The sequence below is a fragment of the Megascapheus bottae genome, chromosome X, assembly GCF_031878675.1.
Source record: "Megascapheus bottae isolate mThoBot1 chromosome X, mThoBot2.hap1, whole genome shotgun sequence".
NCBI lineage: Eukaryota > Metazoa > Chordata > Mammalia > Rodentia > Geomyidae > Megascapheus > Megascapheus bottae.
Genome location: NC_143547.1, coordinates 48,005,366 through 48,024,693, shown reverse-complemented (window position 1 = coordinate 48,024,693; position 19,328 = coordinate 48,005,366). Strand labels below are relative to the sequence as shown.

The window sequence follows — 19,328 nt, the reverse complement described above, 5'->3', positions numbered from 1 at the left end:
GGTAATATCTGAGGATTAAAGTTTGAAGCCAGACCTGGCAAGAAAGTCCAAGAGATTCTTATTTCCAACAAGTCAGCAAAACATGGGACTACAGGCATGCCTCAAGTAGTAGAACAACAGTTGTGAGTGAAAAATCCAAGCAAGAGGGACAAAAGGCCAGAGTTCAAGCTCCAATACTAGTACAACAAACAAATACTAATGACATGAGTGCTTTACCTTGACAGAATCTTGTACTTCAGTGTTGCAGCAGAAGTGGTTTTATATGTTTCCCACTTTGCCCCATAGAATACTTCTTAAATGTACTTAAAGATTCAATTTAATAAACATAATTTTTATGTTGTCAAGGATACTCTCAAGAGAAAGGAACAAGATTTAAAGATTTCCTGTATGTACCTGACGGTAAAGAGTACAATAGATGGAAGTTGGGCACTGAGATTATACTGCATGGAAAATAGAATTTAATATTAGCTCTCTTTTGTCTTCTCCCAACTTTTGTCCGATTTTTATGTGACTTTAAGTTAGGCTCCTGCCAGAGTGCTAGGGGCTCATGCCTGGAATCCTAGCTATGCAGGAGGCTGAGATCTAAGGATTCCGATTTGAAGCCAGCCGGATAGGAAAGTCTGTGAGACTCCTATCTCTAATTAAGCAGTGGCTTAAGTGGCAGGGCACTAGCATTGAGTAGTAAAAGTCAAGCAAGAATGTAAGTCCTTAAGTTCAAGCCCTAGTTCTAGTGGTGCGCATGTGTGTACACACACACACACACACACACACACACACACACACACACACACACAATGCACACAATGCAATGTCTGGTAGCCATTTCATCTAACTCTCTTAAGTGACCTGTATGTTCCGAAGCACTGTTCTGCACTGTCAGTGTAAATGTTAACATGGTGGATCCCTTTCTAACTTCATGGCAAGTCAGTCAACATTTGTCATATTTCAGCAACACATATATTTATTTCCAAGCAGTCACAGTAGCTTCAGCTCCATTTATAGATTTTTTTCTACTTATAAGACAAAAAAATAATTCTGGAAAGAAGTCATTATTCATATTTACAGTGAAACGCTTCATTAGATGATCTCTTGTATCATTGGAAAATATTGAGTGCCAGTTTGATTTTTTATTGGTAGGCATTCAGTCAGCATTTGAACCTCTTGGTAACTGTTTCCTCTGGCCAACTTAAAATAATTACCGAGGAGTCACTTTCATGTCATTATTTGTAGTTTGTAAAACTGTAACAAGTACTTTTTGGCTTCAACTAACTTTTTCAATCTGTGTTTAAGATATGCACTGCTTTCATTCAGAATGATGTCATAGTTTCACTGGCAAAATTATAGCTGAAAATGTTCTGTTTCATAAGACACAACAAGGTAAATTTCTTCTAAAGCTAAGGAAAGGTACTTATCATATTCTAATTTAAAGATTATTTCCTTTTTCCTTGAGTCAAATAACTTGATTCTGATACATGAATTTTGAGATGAAAATAATTTTTAGCATGTTAGAGGTGCTGTTACAGTTGGGCTGGGAAAGTTTCCCTTTGTAAACTAAAGATCTTTCTCTAAATATAAGAAAATTTTTCATAAATAAAGCTTAGTTAGGGTCTGGGAGTGTGGCCTGATGGTAGAGCGCTTGCCTAGCATGCATGAGCACCTGGCTTTGATTCCTCAACAGCACAAACACAGAAAAAAGCTGGAAGTGCTGCTGTGGCTAAATTGGTAGAACACTAGCTTTGAGAAAGTCCAATGACAGTGCTCAGGCCCTGAGTTCAAGACCCAGGACTGGAAAAAAAAAAAAAGAAAAAGAAAAAAACCCACCTCATACATACAAGTTGTTAGTATAAAATGGTATTAAATTTATGTAAAATGTAAACATTTATATGTTTTTGAAAGAATAAAATAACAGTACAGATGTTGGTGGCTCAAGTCTGTAATCCTAGCTATCCAAGAGGCTGATATCTGTGGATAGCAGTTTGAAACCAGCCTCAGCAGAAAGTCCTTGATACTCTTATCAGAGGTCAAGAAGTACCTCAAGTGGTAGAGTACCAGAGCTGAGCAAAAAAAGCTAAAGGATATTGTTCAGGACCTAAATTGAAGCCTCAGTATGGGCACAAAAGAAATAAAGTAACAATCTAGCAAAAAAAAGTACAATGTTTACATAACTTCTTGTGTCTTCACATAAGTAGGAGGGAAACTTTAGAATTTGAAAATAGTGATTTAGGAGATAAAGAGGTAAAAATATTGTAACAGGTATAACCATAGATAACTGGCAAAAAAAACCCAGAAGTACTTAGAACAAAAAGAATTACATGTATGTGAAAGTATATATATATATGTATGTATTCACATATATGAATATCCCTGTATTATCTCTTATTATATAGTAAATCTACTTAGAAACAGAAGAACAATATCATATATCATGGAGCCTATAGGGAATGTCACCGAAGGCCTGTGGGAAAATAGTGTGAATAAAACCAAGTTGCATCTTTGTATAATACTGTTTTGACTTCACAGTCACTGTCCATATTACAGCCTGAGAACTCTTGATCTAGACTTAGTATTTTCTGATAAGAAAAACTTTCTCAAGTCACCAATTTCTATATGTTTTCTCACTGACAAAAATGAAGGAAAATTAGACTTGGCTATGTTCTGAAATAGGTTAGAAATGTGTTAAGAAAGTGAATGCCAAACAATTATAATCTCTCTCTCCCTCCCTTTCCCTTTCTCTCTCCCTCTCTCTCTCCCTCTCCCTCTCCCATTATATAGCTTTCTTCAGATTCAGTTGAAATTTGGTGATGTGACATCCCCTGGCAGAGCAGTCATTGAAATCTAGTTTTTTACATTTTGTAATGAGTCAGCTTTCCATCACTGGAACTGAACTTTCAGGCAACCAGTTTATAAAGAGAAAAGGTTTATCTTGTCTCATGTTTCTGGAAGTTACAGTTTAAAATCAAGTGTTTTTGGTCACTAGTGAGTTTAACATCTCATCGTGAAAACCCATGATGGAGCAAATTCGTGGGCAAAGAAGCACTGAGACTAAGGTCCCACAACTCCCTTAAAGGACGCACCCCCAAATGATCTAAGGACCTCCCACTAGGTTCTACCTCTTCAAGGTACACACCACTTCCTAATAGCACTGACCCAGAGAAATTGCTTCCCAAGAAAATCTTTGGGGGCTGGGGGTGTGGTTCATTGGTAGAGGGCTTAGTTAGAATATCCAATCCTCATTTCACCTGCTGAAATGTTTCCCAGAATAGAAAATTTACAGAGAACAGTTTCTAAGTACCACAATTAACATGTGCACAGCTACAGTATTGTAACTAAAAAGTGTTATCTTCAGTGGACTTGAACATATTGAAAATCCATGAGACTCTTATCTCCAATGAGCTGCACTTCCATCCACCAAAAGTGAAAGTGGCACTGTAGCTTAAGTGGTAGAGCACTGGTGCACACACACAAAATGAAATTGCAAAGTAAAACTAATTAAAATCACAGTTTAGGCAAGAAATGTTTAAGTACGGACTTGATTGCCTGCTCTTTTCTTATGATTTGATGGAACTCATCTTGATGAATTCAAATTGATAGTTCATTGACATTGGGACAAAATTACATGGCATGATAGCTTCTTGGTAGGTAAGTATATAATACATTTATAGTACATTTTATAAACTGTACTACTTCATTATGAAGTTGTTTTACTTTTACTTTCCTTGATTACTATTTCTTACTTTGTTGATATATTGGGATCTATTTACCTTAGACTTCAAGATTAGCTCATGGCTTTTTAATTGACCTAGATATTTCTAATTGGTAGGAGCCATGAGATATATAACAGTGATCTACAAATGCCTCCAGAGTTTTTGCAAAAGATAAGGATTCTCTTAAAGGTAAATATACTGCCTGGATTCCAGTGGCTCATTCCTGAAATCCTAGCTACTTGAGAGGCTGAGATCTGAGAACTGTAGTTCAAAGCCTTGAGCTGAAGAGCTCAGGGACAATGCCCAGGTCCAGAGTTCAAGACCCCAAAATAAAGGGTTTTTTTTGTTGCTGTTGTTGTTGGTTGGTGTTCTACCAGCTCCAATTCTGGCTTTTTACTGGTTAATTGGAGACAACAGTTTCTTGGACTCCCCCATACACACACTCCCCAACCCCAATGGCTTTGAACTCTGGACCTGGGCATTGTCCCTGAGCTCTTCAGCTCAAGGCTACCAACCTACCCCTGGAGCCACAGCATCACTTCCCATTTTCTAGTGATTAACTGGAGATAAGAGTCTCAAGTTCTGCCCGGGAGTTTGGCCTAGTGGTTAAAGTGCTTGCCTAGCATGCATGAAGACCTGGGTTCGATTCCTCGGTACCACATACATACAAAAAAAAAAAGCCGGAAGTGGTGCTGAGGCTCAAGTGGTAGAGCTCTAGCCTTGAGAAAGTCCAAGGACAGTGCTCAGGCCTTGAGCTCAAGCCCAGGACTGGCAAAAAAAAAAAAGTTAAAAAAAAAAAAAAGAGTCTCAAGTTCTTTAGTGCCCAGTCTGGCTTTGAACCTCGATCCTCAGATCTCAGCCTCCTGAATAGTTAGGTAAAGGCATTGCCTCCAGTCTATAGGTAGGACAATAGTTGGAAGGAAATAAGAATATATAATCTGTCAGGATCTTCTTATTTTTCATGCTGGTATATATTTGACATAGTTTAATTTTACTTATTAAATGAATTGTTCATATATCACTTGTTACTGACAGATTATTGATGAAAGCAAATACACTGTACTTTTACTGGTCTTATTTTTTCATAAATTTGTTCCCCTAGTTCCTGATTTGCTAAAAATTCTGGGACTCACCCTCCTAGAAACACGCTATATAGTCCTGGTTCACAGGCTGCATTCAAATCTGAACATAGAAGAGGCCTAGTTGGATTAATTAGGCTAATTGGCAAGTGTAAATCTTACTATAAGGAATTGGTGCTGTGGTTCAAGTGGTAGGGTACTAGCCTTGAGCTGAAGAGCTCAGAAACATGTCTTTACCTTTCTTTGTGTATGTGCCAGTATTGGGGCTTTTACTCAAGGTCTTTTTTCATACAAAAACCAAGGTTTTAGCTGGGTGTGGTGTCTCAGGCCTATAATCCCAGCTATTCAGGAGGCTGAGGTCTGAGGATCAAGATTCAAAGCCAGCTGGGGCACAAAAGGACCTGAGACTCTTATCTCCAATGAACCTCTAGAAAATCTGAAGTGGGGCTTGGCTCAAGGGTAGGGCAATAGCCTTGAGCTGAACAGATCAGGGACAATGTCCAGGCCCAGGGGTAGGGCAGTAGCCTTAAGCTGAAGAGCTCAGGGACAGTGTCCATGCTGAGTTCAAGCCCCATGACCCACAAATAACTATCAAACAATATATTACAATCCTTTTGCTTCCATTTCTAGTTTATATTGATAAACATTTTATATAATCATATGCACATAGCTATTGAGCCTTTGTGATCCTCTCCTAAGAATATTCTCCTTTTGTCTTACTGTGTGAATGTGTAGAGTCATGTATAATTTACCATGTCCAAGTGTATACTTATAGATTTACAGGCACATGAGGGAAACCAGGCAACCTATGTTTCTTTGGGTCTGGCTTACTTTGCTGAATATAATTTTTCCCCAGTCTTTCCATCTCCTTGTGAATGATACAATATCATTCTTTCTGATGGATGATTACAATCCACTGTGTACATACACCACATTTTCTTGATCTATCCTTTCACTGAGGGGCATCTGGATTGATTCCATATCTTGGCTATGGTAAATAATGCTGCAATTAACATGGTTGTGCTGATAGCTTTAGTGTATTTGTGTTCTTTTGTGTTCTAAGAATGTAATTGCTGGATCATAGAGAAGCTCTATATTTAGTCTTTTGAGGTACTTCCTTATTGCTTTCCTGAGTGGTTGAACAAGTTTACATTCCTACCAACAGTGTAGTAGCTTTCCCTTTTGGCCACATTCCCACCATTTGTTATTGTCAGTTTCCATTGTAACTGGGGTGAGGTGGAATCTCAATGTTGTTTTGATGTGAATTTCTTTTATGGCCAGAGATAGTGACCATTTCTTCATGTGTCTATTGGCCATTCTTATTTCTTCTTTGAGAATTCGTTAAGTATTGTGTTGTTGTTTCTTTGAGGGTTTGTTTTTTGGGGGGGAGTTCCTGATTTTCGAGGAAATGGTTTTAACTATTCACCATTATTTATAATGCAAGAGACAGCATTTTTGGGTCATTTTAGAATTTTTGGGGGTGGTAAAACACAAGAATTGTACAAACTAGTGTTTGGATCAAATATTAAATGTAATAGAGCCCAGAAGACTTCGAATTACCCATCTCAGTTTGATGGTCTCTTATCTGTTATGTAACTTAATTAGATTTGCAGTATGTTCTCTTGAGTGGACTGAAAAGAAAATCAAGTGGTTTTTGCTCATATCCTTATCACATCTTCAGAAACTGTCACTCTCCCTGGGCTCTTAGATATATGGTGAAAGTTGAGAAAGCTGAGAATCACTCTTCTCCCACAAAACCCAACTTCCCCTGATTAGTTGAGGTTCTGACTGGATCTCAGCTCTGCTTAAGTATTTATTGGCTCACTCAGAGCTTACAGTTTGACCAATGGTACTCCATTTCACAGAGGTTCTAGAAGCTAGAAATTCAAAACCAAGGTGTTGGTAGGGTAATGATCCTCCACATTTTTGAAAGGTCTACATTTTGGAAGCTCCTTGCCTTGAGCATGTATGATCTCACTCTGCCTCAAAGGGCACATGGCCACAGTCTCCCTGTGTCTATCTTCATACTTCACGTATGTTTTTCCTTCGTGGAAAAGGTGAAATCAGGTGCCAATGGTTCATGCCTGTAATCCTAGCCACTCAGAAGACTGAGATCTGAGGATCAGGTTTGAAGTCAGACCAGGGCAGGAAAATCCTTGAGACTCTTATTTCCAAGTAACCAGCAAAAAACTGGAAGTGGAGGTGTGCTACAAATATTAGAGCACCAGCCATGGGTGAGTGTGCAAGCCTCTGAGCTCAAGCCCTAGTACTACCTCCCCACCAAAAAGAAAAGGTGACTGCTATTGTCACAGAATCTTTCACACACACCCTAGTTACCTAGATCTGAGAGCTTTACATAGTTCACTAAGAAGAGATTGCTGTACTCGAGATTTTTACCATATCCATGCTGTCCAATTAAATGTATAGAGCTTAATTTGCACAAATATTTTTAAGACACAAATGTTAATCATCACTTCTATTTCAAACAGAAAAATTAGAATAGCTACCAAGATGTGCAGAGACCATTCACACGAGTTGTATTCTAAGCTATAGGTTAAATGATTTATTAGTGCATTTCACATCATCTTAAAAATATGAGAAGTGTGTAATACTTCTGAGATTTTGGGGCATGAACAACTGAAATTAATGAGGCACTCAATATATAATTATAATTATACTTTTATTTTTATCTTTTCCCCAAACACATACCATTAGAAATAGCAGGACCTTGCACTAAAATACCAGTTTTGGAAAGGATGTTAATCAATAAACCTAGAAAGCTGTTCTTTGGAGTCTATTTTGAGTCGCCCATCCTAGGAATTGTACTTTTGGAACAAAATATTTGTATATCCTTAAGAAAGTCAGAGCTTTATCAGGAGGGGAAACTCAGCTGGGATACCAACTTGTTTAACTAAGGGTCTACTTTGCCAATTCATAATTATTACATATATGGAAATGTAATTCCCCAGGTTATGAATAGTTAAACTTTCTCCTGTCTTTGGTTTTTAGGTCTCTGGTAATTGTGCTGCCCCTTCTATCAATCCAATGAAGTGAAATAAAAGGAGGGGGGAGTATGGCCTAGTGGTAGAGTGGTTGCCTAGCATGCATGAAGCTCTGGGTTTGATTCCTCAGTACCACATACACACCAAAATCTGGAAGTGGTGCTTTGGCTCAAGGGTAGAGTGCTAGCCTTGAGAAACTTCAAGTATAGTGCCCAGGGCCTGAATTCAAGCCCCAGGACTGGCAAAAAAAGGGAAAGAGTGGAAGGGGAAATGGTCAATTTTCTTATGCTAATGAATTTGATCAGTAGTCAGGGTGAAATAGGATTTCATAGTTATTTATGGATTTCCTAAACTCTTGAACTCCATGAAGTCAGCTGATAGTAGATTATTGTGGCAATATTTATTATAGTATAAATGAGATAGAAACATTTCACTGAAAGAATTAACAGAAAACTTACAAGCTACATTAGGAAAGATAAATATGGGAAATATGAAACTTTCAGGAGTATGATATATCTAGATGCATTTGATATTTGGGTGGATTTTCTACAGAAGAAATGATACTATGGTCTGAGAATAAAGTATACACAAATATAAGAAAACCTTTACCTTCAGAGACTAAATTTGATTAGAGAAAAAGGAGGGCTAATGAGATTCCTAATATATTCATAGTATAAAGATATTCAGTGTGGTGCATAAATAACATTTAATGGCATTATTTAAGTTCATTTACAATAGGTAAACTGTTTGGCTTACAGTAATGATGCCAATTAAGACATACAAAGCCTCACTTTTCAAAGTTTCTAAGATTAAGAGTAACAGCTGAAAGCTTTGAGAAGATTCATGAAGACAGCAGGAACATAGTTTTATTATTGAAACCATAACATATATATATATATATATCACATGGAACAACAAAATACTTGATGCAGAAAACTGTATAAAGAGAAGAGCCTCCACACTTGTGGAGGCCCAAGGTCATGGTGCTTTCATCAGCTCAGTACTGGCGAGAGCTGTGTCACATTACAGTGGATGGTAATGGGTGCAAGCCTGTCTATAAGCACAGATATTATGGCTTGATACAGGAAGCAGAGAGATTTGGAAGAGTCAGCCTTGCTCTTCCTGCTCTTCTTCTACCAAAGAGTTCCAGGAAAACCACATCACATCTCCAATGACTTAAAGTTCTCTCACTAGGGTCTTAGAGATTGCATTCACATGAATCACAAAACATCCATAGCCCCCACAGAAGTCCAGCTTTGGAGTAAAGGAAGGCGAGGCTTTCAATGTGGCTCTCTGTGAATTGGCAGGGCACCTCCTTGTCAAAACCTCCCGGGAGTTCAGCAGCCTGACAGAGGCAGCAGCCGTGGCCCTCATTCAGGACTGTCTGCTGCCCAGGCCCAGGTGGAGGAGGTGCAAGCCGGCCTAGTGACCCTGGTGGCTGGGGAGGAGCTCTAACCCTCCCGAGTGGTCTGAGGGCCCAGCTGTTCCCTCTCATGGCTGCCTTCCCATGCCTCAGCCAAAGAAGTAGAAAAGAAGCATTGACCACTGGGCTCTGAAGGGGAGAAATTGGAATAAATCTCATGATGCACTTAAAGCACACACACACACCCCCACACCCACAGCCAAGTCATAGTAACTTGTTTGGGTATAATGAAGTCACAATAAAGTCAGTTATGGCCTTCTATTCTTAAAGATGGTGGGTGTCATGTTAGGAATAGAAATAATTTGAATGAATTATAGTCAGACTATGTTGTTGCTTTTTGAGAAAGGGTGTTGCTACGTAGCCCAGGATGGCTTCTAATGTGCCACTCTTCTGCATCAATCTCCCAAGTGCTGGGACTATAGGTGTGCTACAGTCAGACTTTTAAAAACTAACTTAGGAGACATTATCTGACCTAACTTTGGTAGAGAATTAACATGGCCAAACCAACACCTATTTTGAGCTTATAAATTTCATAGTATTTATTCTGTACTTTCCAGTTTCTGATATATTTGGCACATTATTAATTCCTAATTAAATTCACATCAAATACTTCTTACTGTAGGAGTTTTAGTAATTTGGACTAAACAAATACTTGCAAGGTATCTCTGCCTAGCTTACAAAACTATACGCAAAAGTAGAGATTGATCCAGACTAGGCCTCTGCTTATTCATTAACCAGGATAACAGTCTGTTCATATGCATAGTACATTACAACATACAAGTAATCTCAGATTTATCTACTCCTATATTTTTCTTTAAAGGGCTTTGTAATGTTAGCTCTTACAATTAAGTTTGTGTCTATTTGGTTATTTAAGCTATCTGTCACTCTCACTTAGCTTTTTTTTGTAATGGCTGGTGCTATACCACTTGAGCCATGCCTCTACTGTCTTTTTGCTGGTTAGCTGGAGATCAAAATACGGTGGATTTGTCTGCCTAGGGTTGCCTTCAAACTGTGATCCTCAGATTTCAGCCTGCTAAGTAGCTAGTAGATGCAGGCAGGAGCCTCCAGTGCTCAATTTATAGCACTCTGGTAATTTTCTGTAAGATTGGTAGTGATGTCCCTGCATTCATTTATGGTATAAACCCCCAAATGCATTATTATTCCTTCATTCATAGTTCCCTTCAACCCTCACAATTTTGTTATATTTCCTGTCATTCTATTTATGGTACAAATCTCAAAGTACATTATCATCATCATGACTTTACAATAGTCATAAGGATACATATGCACACATACAACTTGTGATATTAACTTGTGTGTGCAATATGTAATGTTTTGGCTTTCTTTACTTGTTCTGTGGATTTGAGATGCCATCTGACATCATTTCTTACTTCAAAACAGCTCTTTCTACCCCCCCAACAAAATGATGATCTACATGTTGTCTTATGCAGTCACTTCATAAGAGAAATTTGAAGAAATAATGCAATTTTACTATCTCCTGCATGTACTTACATGATTGACTTTTACTAATTCTTGTTTTCTCCTGTGGATTTGAATTACTGTCTGGATCACTTGTTTCTTGCTTGAAACGTTTTCTAAACATTTTTTCTGTGTCTATTACTGATGAATTTTATATTTGTTGGGTACGTGTTATTTCATCCATTAGGATATATCATCACTGTCGTTTGCCTTCATTATTCCTGATGAAATTTCACTTGTTGACTACAATGGGATTTTTCTTGTGTAAGCCATTTTTTTTCTGCTTTAAAGATTTCTTCTTGGGGCTTTATTGTTGTTGTTCCTGTTGTGAACATAATGTTTTATTTATTTATTTATATAATGAATGTTTTAGATATAATCCTATGGCAGTTCTGCATACTGACCCTTTTCTCTTGGGGGATTTGTAGTGTGCTAGGTTATTTCTCCTGAAGTGGGCAGCCTGGTATTCCTTCTATTCATCAAATTTTCTTAAGTCAGTTTCCTTGGTGTTGCCCTTGGATGGGCACAAATATGTATGTGCAAGTTTTTTACCTTTTATGATTGAATGCATATTTGCATGGAGGCTGAGTTCAATAGTTCAGCGAATTTATCATTAACTCTTGTTGATCAGGGGCTGGTAACTTGAAGATTCACTCTCTTATTAAGAAAATCCTTTCAGGGCTGCTGTATATTCTTATCGGATTGTCCTAAATGAGTGCAGTTACAGTTTTTCAACTCTGAAGTAACTGCTCCTCTTGGCTCCCTTCTTCATGTCTTGTAATTACACTTCTGGCTGCTATTCTGCTTTGTTTATGCCAGCTGCTCCTCATTGAATGCTACCAAGATCCCCACATCACTTTTGACAATGAACTTCCTAAGTGAGTTCACCATCCTGTTCCAAAGAAAATCAGCGTTGCAGGCAAAGCCATGAATTTCTTTGTTTTTATGCGTTTCTCCATGTACAAACTTAGCACTTGCAGTTTGGCCTGGACCAACTTTTCCAGGAGTAAAACAAGCCCTAGACTCTTGAGTAGTGGGGTAGAAATTCCTAGTATTTACCAGTTCTCTCTTTGAGTCCAACCTCCAACCTATAAGCAAACTAGCGAAGAAAAATTAGGTTCCTATTATTTTCACTGCATGGAATAAGCTTCTACTTTAGTACAGTTTACATCTACCAAAATTTCATTTCTTGGAAAATGAATCCCTAAAGTCATAAGTTAATAGTATTTGGAAGGGGAACCTTTGAGAGGTTAAGATGAAATGAAATCATGGGGGTGGGGTTCCCATGATGGTATGATTAGCTTTATCAGAAGACACCTGAGCTAGCATGCTTACTCTGTCTTATCATGTGACACCTTCCAGCATATTATCATGCAGCAAATCTTTACCGGATGATAAGCAGATGCTAGCTCCCTACTATAGGGATTCCTAGCTTTTCAAACCATGTCCATATAAACTTTTCTTTGTGCCTGTCCTTGGGGCTTGACCTCAAAGCCTGGGTGCTGTCTCTAAATTACTGTGCTCATTGCTAACCTCTACCACATGAGCCACAGCTCCACTACTAGCTTTTTAGTGCTTAATTGGAGATAAGCGAGTCATGGACTTCCCTTCTTGGGCTGACTTTGAACTACAATCTTCTGATTTGTCTCCAGATTAGGTAGGATTTTAGGCATAAGCCATTGGTGTCCTGTGTAGACTTCTGTTCCTTATATAATTACCTTATCTCCAATATTCTGTTATAGCAACCAAAAATGAATTAAGACATACCTAAGGGAAAAGGGGTAGGGTAGAAGATGAGAAATGTAGGCAAATCCTCCTGCCAGGATGAAATCGTAATGCCTGTCTGGGAGCTGGGGGAAGAGTGAGGCCTCTCTTCACATCTTCAGCCAGATGCTCAGAACAGAACACCTTAGAGCTTTCTGCCCAAAGCACCCAAATCTGGTCTAGTGAATATGGAGGCTATGGATCAGGCTGTTTCTCAAAGGCCACAGTCTCTTGCTGTTCTTGCCAAGATTTAATAGATGGACTTGAATAAATGTTTCATTTCCTGTATGCCCTGAAGACAATTTCAGTAGCTTTAAATGATTGCTTTTTTTCCCTCCAAAATCAACCTATTTTTTTTTGTTAAACCAATTAAACAGTTGCTTTATTGGGGAGAGGGTCTACTGAGTTTCTCAGTTCACTATTTCAGAAGTCTTGCCCTTCAATTTATTCTGTAATGTACCTTCGCAATGGAAATATGGTGCTGCATAGGAGGAGGGTATCAGAAGCCAGGGTTTTCATCCCAAGTAGGCCACTAGCAAGCTCAGAGATTTCTCCTGAAGTTCGGCTTCCTCATTTGCAGAATGAGGAAATTGTACTAAATGACCCTTCAACTCTTTCCAGTCCAAATCCTATGTTATAAAACAACAGACTAGGAAGTCTTCAGTGAGCAACTATAGCTGTCTAAGAACAGGAAATATGGAAACAATTTACTGACATTTTTCAACAAAAATGTTCCAGCCTATTTTTAATTAGACCACATACTTCATTTCCAACTCTACCTAGCTAATCTGAATGCTAGTTTAATGCACAGTTTGCAGACAGGACTTCTCTCCAGCCCAAGATTTCCTTCCTAGTCATTAGAACTGAGAAACTGTGGGCAACTAAGAAAGTAGGGCCCTTTCACTAGTTGGCCACCAAAAATATGACAGCTTAATGCTAAATGAAATCACTCTAATTGCTACCATTTTGCCTGCATTATGAGCTCCACAAATAATTACTTTCTTTCTGAACCAATGCCTACATAAGGCTACAGGACCGTAGTCCCAGGTGTCTATTAATGATTTAGTTTTGAGAGTTGTGATAAAGTATCTGCTTTCCCCTAGACATTTCAGAAAAGAGTAATTTCAATTGAACATTCATTTCTAGTCACAAAGACACACTGTTTATTTAGTAATGATTATCCACACAGGTTGCTATAAACAACAGAACTGTGTTTAGGGATTCCTTGGAATCCCCTTTTGTCTTAGCCAGTTTCATACAAGTTATTTGGCTTAATATTGTGATTGACCATACGATTTACATTCAAAATCTATATACTCAAAGAAAGGAAAAATGAGGCATCCTAATAATTTAAGAAAACTGTAATTGCAAACACATTTAAATACTTTTGGTTACTAGTTCACAACAGCATATCCTGAAATAAAGTGTTAAGATAGGAGGATTATGAACATACACAAGCAAAAGATAGGAGCAATTTGGAAACATGAATAGAACAAAGGGATCCAAAACCAAGGAATCATATATTTCCCCCCCAAGTCTCTGAGTGAAGTTTTGAATCACACCATGTTTAAATATCTTTTAAAGCAAAATAGATTTGAGAAACAACCATTTTCACAAAGTGACTTTTGTTAACATCGAAGGGTAAGACAAAATAACAATCTTAAGGTATAGAGAAGGTACACATCCCTGAAGAAGAAAAGTAAATGCATTTTGTGTGCTTACTCATGTCCACATGTGAAGGACTCTCTGATGATCTGAAGGGACCCTGACCTCAGCTGTTCAGAGACTTCCAGATAAGCTCATCTGCTCACCAAAATACTTCCACGCGACAATCCTTCAGAATGGCACCCAGCCCAGTTCTTAAAATCCCAACCCATCTTACCTTGGTTTCAACTTAACTTTTGTAAACTTGAATTACTTTAGAAAGTAAATGTTCCAATCTTTGAAATAAATGAGTATAATAATTGCATCCCTATCACCTTACTTCATTTGCAGAGCTCAAATTCTAAAATTGTAGCTTATTCATCCTGATACATTAAAAAAAACATTGTTCCAACACTGAATTAAAAATTTATACACATTATCTTTTGTGTGAGTATGTAATATTGTAATGTAAAATTAGTACATTATAATTAAATGCCCTTTTTCTTGGCATTTCCTATGAGTGAATCATCCTAAGAAGCTTTTCTTTCATCTAATCTATTATTTCTCTGCACAGAACCATGTTAATATGACGCGTTTTTGGGTTTTAAGAGAAATGTCCTTAAGATTTAGTTATGGTCTCTATAATAACTGTGTTTTTCAGGTAGTTTTACTTTTTATTAGCTGAAAATACAAGTTAATGACCACAATGGCCTAAGGGACCACCTGCAATCACATGAAAAGAAAAACAGCTTCAAAATGTCTCACTGGGGAAAATTATTTCTACCTTGAAAACATTTCTAGCTTCTTGAACTCAATGTTCCCCTGCATCACAAAATTGCTGGCTTTTAACAGCACTATAAACACTTCAAGTGGAATTATCAGTAATGATTACTTAATTTTTATCCACTTGTTTATGCAACTAAGCTAAACTTTTTTCTTTCCAGCATCACTGGATAGGTATAGAACGTAGAAGCAAAATTTCTACCCAGGTTTTATCCTTTGTAACAATGTAACTGAAAGTGCTGTTTTATCTTTACATAGCAATAATACCTATGGCTTCAGAATAAGATATGTCAAAAAGCAAAACAACCTCATTTTGCAGATGATTATGTACCTCAGTGTTGCGGCATCACTCTTAGTATCAAAGGCTACCTATAAAATACTGGCCTCAAGTTACTTAGCATATTGCTTTTATGCAACAAAAGTATTCACTCTGTTGGACAAGTTCAGATAGTTACCCAACAATGCTGACAAATTTAAAAAATAATCTTTCCTATGTCAATAAATCACTCAACACACATTAAAACCATAAACCAATAAAACAAATACTTTACTACTTTTCCTGAGAAAACCTCATTACTTATGGTTATAGGGCCATTCACTCATGAGCTATGTAAGTTTTCAGATTGAATGGTTACTGTCAAACAAAGGAAATATACATTGAAAAAAAGAATTCTAAGAGACAGGACATCACTATTTATGTAGGCTGGCCTCAAACTCCTGGGCTCAGTGATCCTCCTGCCTCATTTTCCTAAGCTCTCTGAGCTACAGGTGCATGCAATCAAGTCTGGCTTCAGAGAGGAACTGTCTAAGTGAACAGATACCATTTAAAATAATCCTAGCAGGTAAGATTGGTCTTCTCTTTGTATTTCATGTGGAACTTAACTATATGGCTTAGGTTCAGCAAGCTTAAAGGAACTCATTAAATTACTGAAAAAGGAAGAGAAGACCTTATAAAACTGATATCTTGGTAAGAGCTCAGAAAGACTCATCCTGAACCTCCACCATCTTCGTAGAATCTGAGAAGACCTTATAATGAAGCAATTCTTTAGTGTCAATATAGATTGAGAGTCTAGATCATGTAAAGATTGTGTGTATGCATATATACACACATATGTGCATATATATTTATCTTTCTTATTTTTATCAAAATTCTTCAATAATGTTTAAGTGGACATAAACATGCATGAGCATGTACACACTCACATATGGGTACATGCACAACATTCTACTTACTTCCTTGTATAACTCCAGATAGTAAAAATCAGTACACTTAAGATGGAAATAGAAGAGGCCATTCCTAAACTTTTCAGATCACTCCCAGTATACAAACTCTCAAATCATACCTGGGTTTATAAATTTTTAAAGAAAAGTGCATAAATTGGTTTGAAATAAAAGCATTTTGCTTCTCTACCTCAACATGAGAATTAAAAGTTTTCCTTCCTAAAAGTACACAGCTGGAAACACTGTAAGCATAGGTATTTTTGAAGACATCCAAACTAATAAATGCTTATTTCTGACAAGTCCTAACCTTAATTTGGTTCATAAACGAATTTATTTCTATCAATAAAGTATGTCAATTGGAGGGGACAGAGAAGAAACAACAAACCTATCCTGTTCTCTTTTTATTTTCATTTTAAGAAAAAGACCCCTTCTCTACAAATTGTCAGCATAAATGGGATTTTAGAAACTGCACAAATTTGAAAAAAAATGATCTGATTCATCTGGTTATGGATATCAAATGGATGTCAGAATAATGGATGTCCAAAAAGAATAATAAAGTCAAAAAGTAACAAAGCTTATGTATTGAGCACAACAAGGGCTATAGCAAGAAAATAATTTGGGTACATAGATGCCATGTTAGATTGAAGGGTATAAAACTCAAAATCTCCTGTAAATAAGTCATACTTCAAAGGATTATAGCAACTGGGAATGTATGATTTTTAACTAAACAATTCTGCTTCAGTGCAAATGTGTAGTATGAAAAAAAGAGGAGAGGGAAGAAAGAGGGGACGAAAGGAGAGAGGAAGGAAGGGAGGAAGGGGGCAGAGAGGGAGAGAAGAAGTTTGTATAACTTAGCAGGAACAGTTTCCACAGCCTTTCACACTGTTGATAATTTCTTCTTGTAGTTTCTTCCTTTCCTCCTCCTTGGATGTACTCTCTTTCTGTGCATCCCATTTAGGGTTACCATAGTTATTCATACGGCTGCTCTGTGTATGCCACATTTCTGAATAGATACTGCTAGAGTTAGCAAGTAAATTGTAGTGGGTACCACGTTCGGCTACCTTACCCTAAAAAGTAAACACAGAGAAAGGTTACTTAGCTAGCATAACTGAAAATGCTAATACTTTATAACTTAAGAATTTTGCAAAGTTTATGTTCATTTAAGTAAATTTTTATCACAATTCCGTATCTATAGTATAAGTAAACTGAAGTAGAAATGCTTTTTCATCATTGTGGAACTTCCATTCCCCAGCCTGCCTGCCTGCCTTCCTTCTTTCCCTCCCCCCTCCCTCTTTTCCTTCCTTCCTTCCTCTTGTCAATCTTGGGGATTGAACTCAGGGGCCTGAGCAGAGTCCTTGGACAATTTTTGCTCAAGGCTAGAGCTCTGCCACTTGAGCCACACAGCCACTTCCTGCTTTTTCTATGTATGTGGTACCAAGGAATTGAACCCATGCTAGGCAAGTACTCTACCACTAGTCCAAACTATCAGCCCTGACTTTTCCATAATCAATAAATATTCAAATCAAAAGCAGTAATCTGTACAGGGATGTAAAATAATATATTAACATCCATATGTGTACTTTGAAATGAAAATGCAAAATTTACTTGTTCCAGTAGCTATTAAACCCAACACTGCATTTGATCTGTGTACACATTCAAAACTGATTTATAATGACGCTTTCTTGCCAGCTACTGTTAAACATGGTGGGATACAAAAGAAATTTTGTCAGTATTTCTGGTACTCCTAGAGATAAAACCTTTACAGCTACTTTTCACTATTTTACATTTCCCTTATAACACTGGCTCAGTGTCTATCATGGCTATGTAAGCATATTTAAGTATTTGTTGTTGAGCTATGCAGAAACTAGGATTTTGTGTATTTTTCTTATATGATTTTTATTTTTACCTATTTTTCTTTATATACTTACATATTGTTAGACTAATAGCTTTTTATTTCATTTCCTTGGTTTTACATCTTACTATTGGAAATATCTCCCAAACTAAGCAATTTTAAATATTGTCCTTAGTTTAGCAACTGTTATTTTTCCCATACTTGCTTTGTTTATACCTCCCTCCCACTATTTTTACATAACCATTTGAGAATGACTTGCAGACACCCCTAATACTTCATCTATTAGCATCTATGTCCTAAAAACAAGGACATTCTCCTCATGACTGGAATATATCAATATCACATCCATGGGAGTTTGGCCTAGGGGTAGACTGCTTGCCTAGCATGCACAAAGACCTGGATCCGATTCCTCAGTACCACATACATAACTATATCACATGCAAGAAATTTAGCAATGATGTGATAGTCTAATATAGCACACAGTCAAACTTCATTGTCCCAAAAATGAACTTTTCTACCCATCAAGAATCTAGTCAAGATCAATACCCTAACTAGACCAGTTTCTTAGCCCATGTCTGCATGTGATACTACATTCTGACATGTTCAGGCCTGTTTTCAGAAGAATGTCCTTCAGTTTCTATTTATCCAGTTGATGCTGATGACTAGATCCCAGTTAAATGCGTCAGTCACAAATATGTGTGTTCTCAGTTATTTCAGGAGGTCTAGGAAGTCAATTTGCTCTTTGACTGATAAGTTTGATCATTTGGTTAAGGGTATCTATGAAATTTCTCAATTTAAAGATATATTTTCTTTAGAGTTAGTAAGTTATCTACAAGTTGTACTTGCAACTATGTAAACATTCTATTCCCAAATAGTTTTTCACCATATGGTTTTAGCAAGCAGTGATGATCCTTTATCTGAATCAATTATTATAATGGTGGTTGCAAAATCTGATTTTCTAAAATTTCCATTCTTTCTCCATGAGTCAGGTGGAGTTCTTCTTAAAGAAGGGCTTTCCTTTTCCCTTAAGCACTTTTTGTTGTAAAAGTATTGTTATGGATACAGAAATTAATTTTGTATTCAATGTGTTACAATTCATTAGTGTCATTATTCTTTTTGCTGCTCTAATTATCCCAAATTTGGCCAGTGGGAGCCCATTCAAAATGGTTTTTGTGTCCTTGCGACATGTGTTCATTAGTTTCTCTGTCCCAGATTTGGTGTCAGTTATTTCTCCAAAGAGGCTTGGTTCCTTTTGGTGAGAAACAGTCATCAGTACCCTCAATGCCAGGTATGCACATTGCTACCAGATTTTTACTGCTTTTAGGCCATTCCACTGAATACAGAACATGTTTAAAATACTATGAATTCACACTATTA

General features: G+C 37.3%; 1 protein-coding gene across 1 annotated transcript in view; it reads right to left on the bottom strand.

Moving 5' to 3' along the window:
* Positions 1-13,590: 13,590 nt before the first annotated feature.
* Abcb7 (ATP binding cassette subfamily B member 7) overlaps positions 13,591-19,328 on the bottom strand; it is a 137,164-nt gene continuing 131,426 nt past the window's right edge. The window contains exon 16 of the mRNA XM_090327216.1: positions 13,591-17,166. Within this exon, the coding sequence (XP_090183342.1) occupies positions 16,951-17,166 (216 nt within the window). The 3' untranslated portion in view covers positions 13,591-16,950. The remainder of the gene's footprint in view (positions 17,167-19,328) is intronic.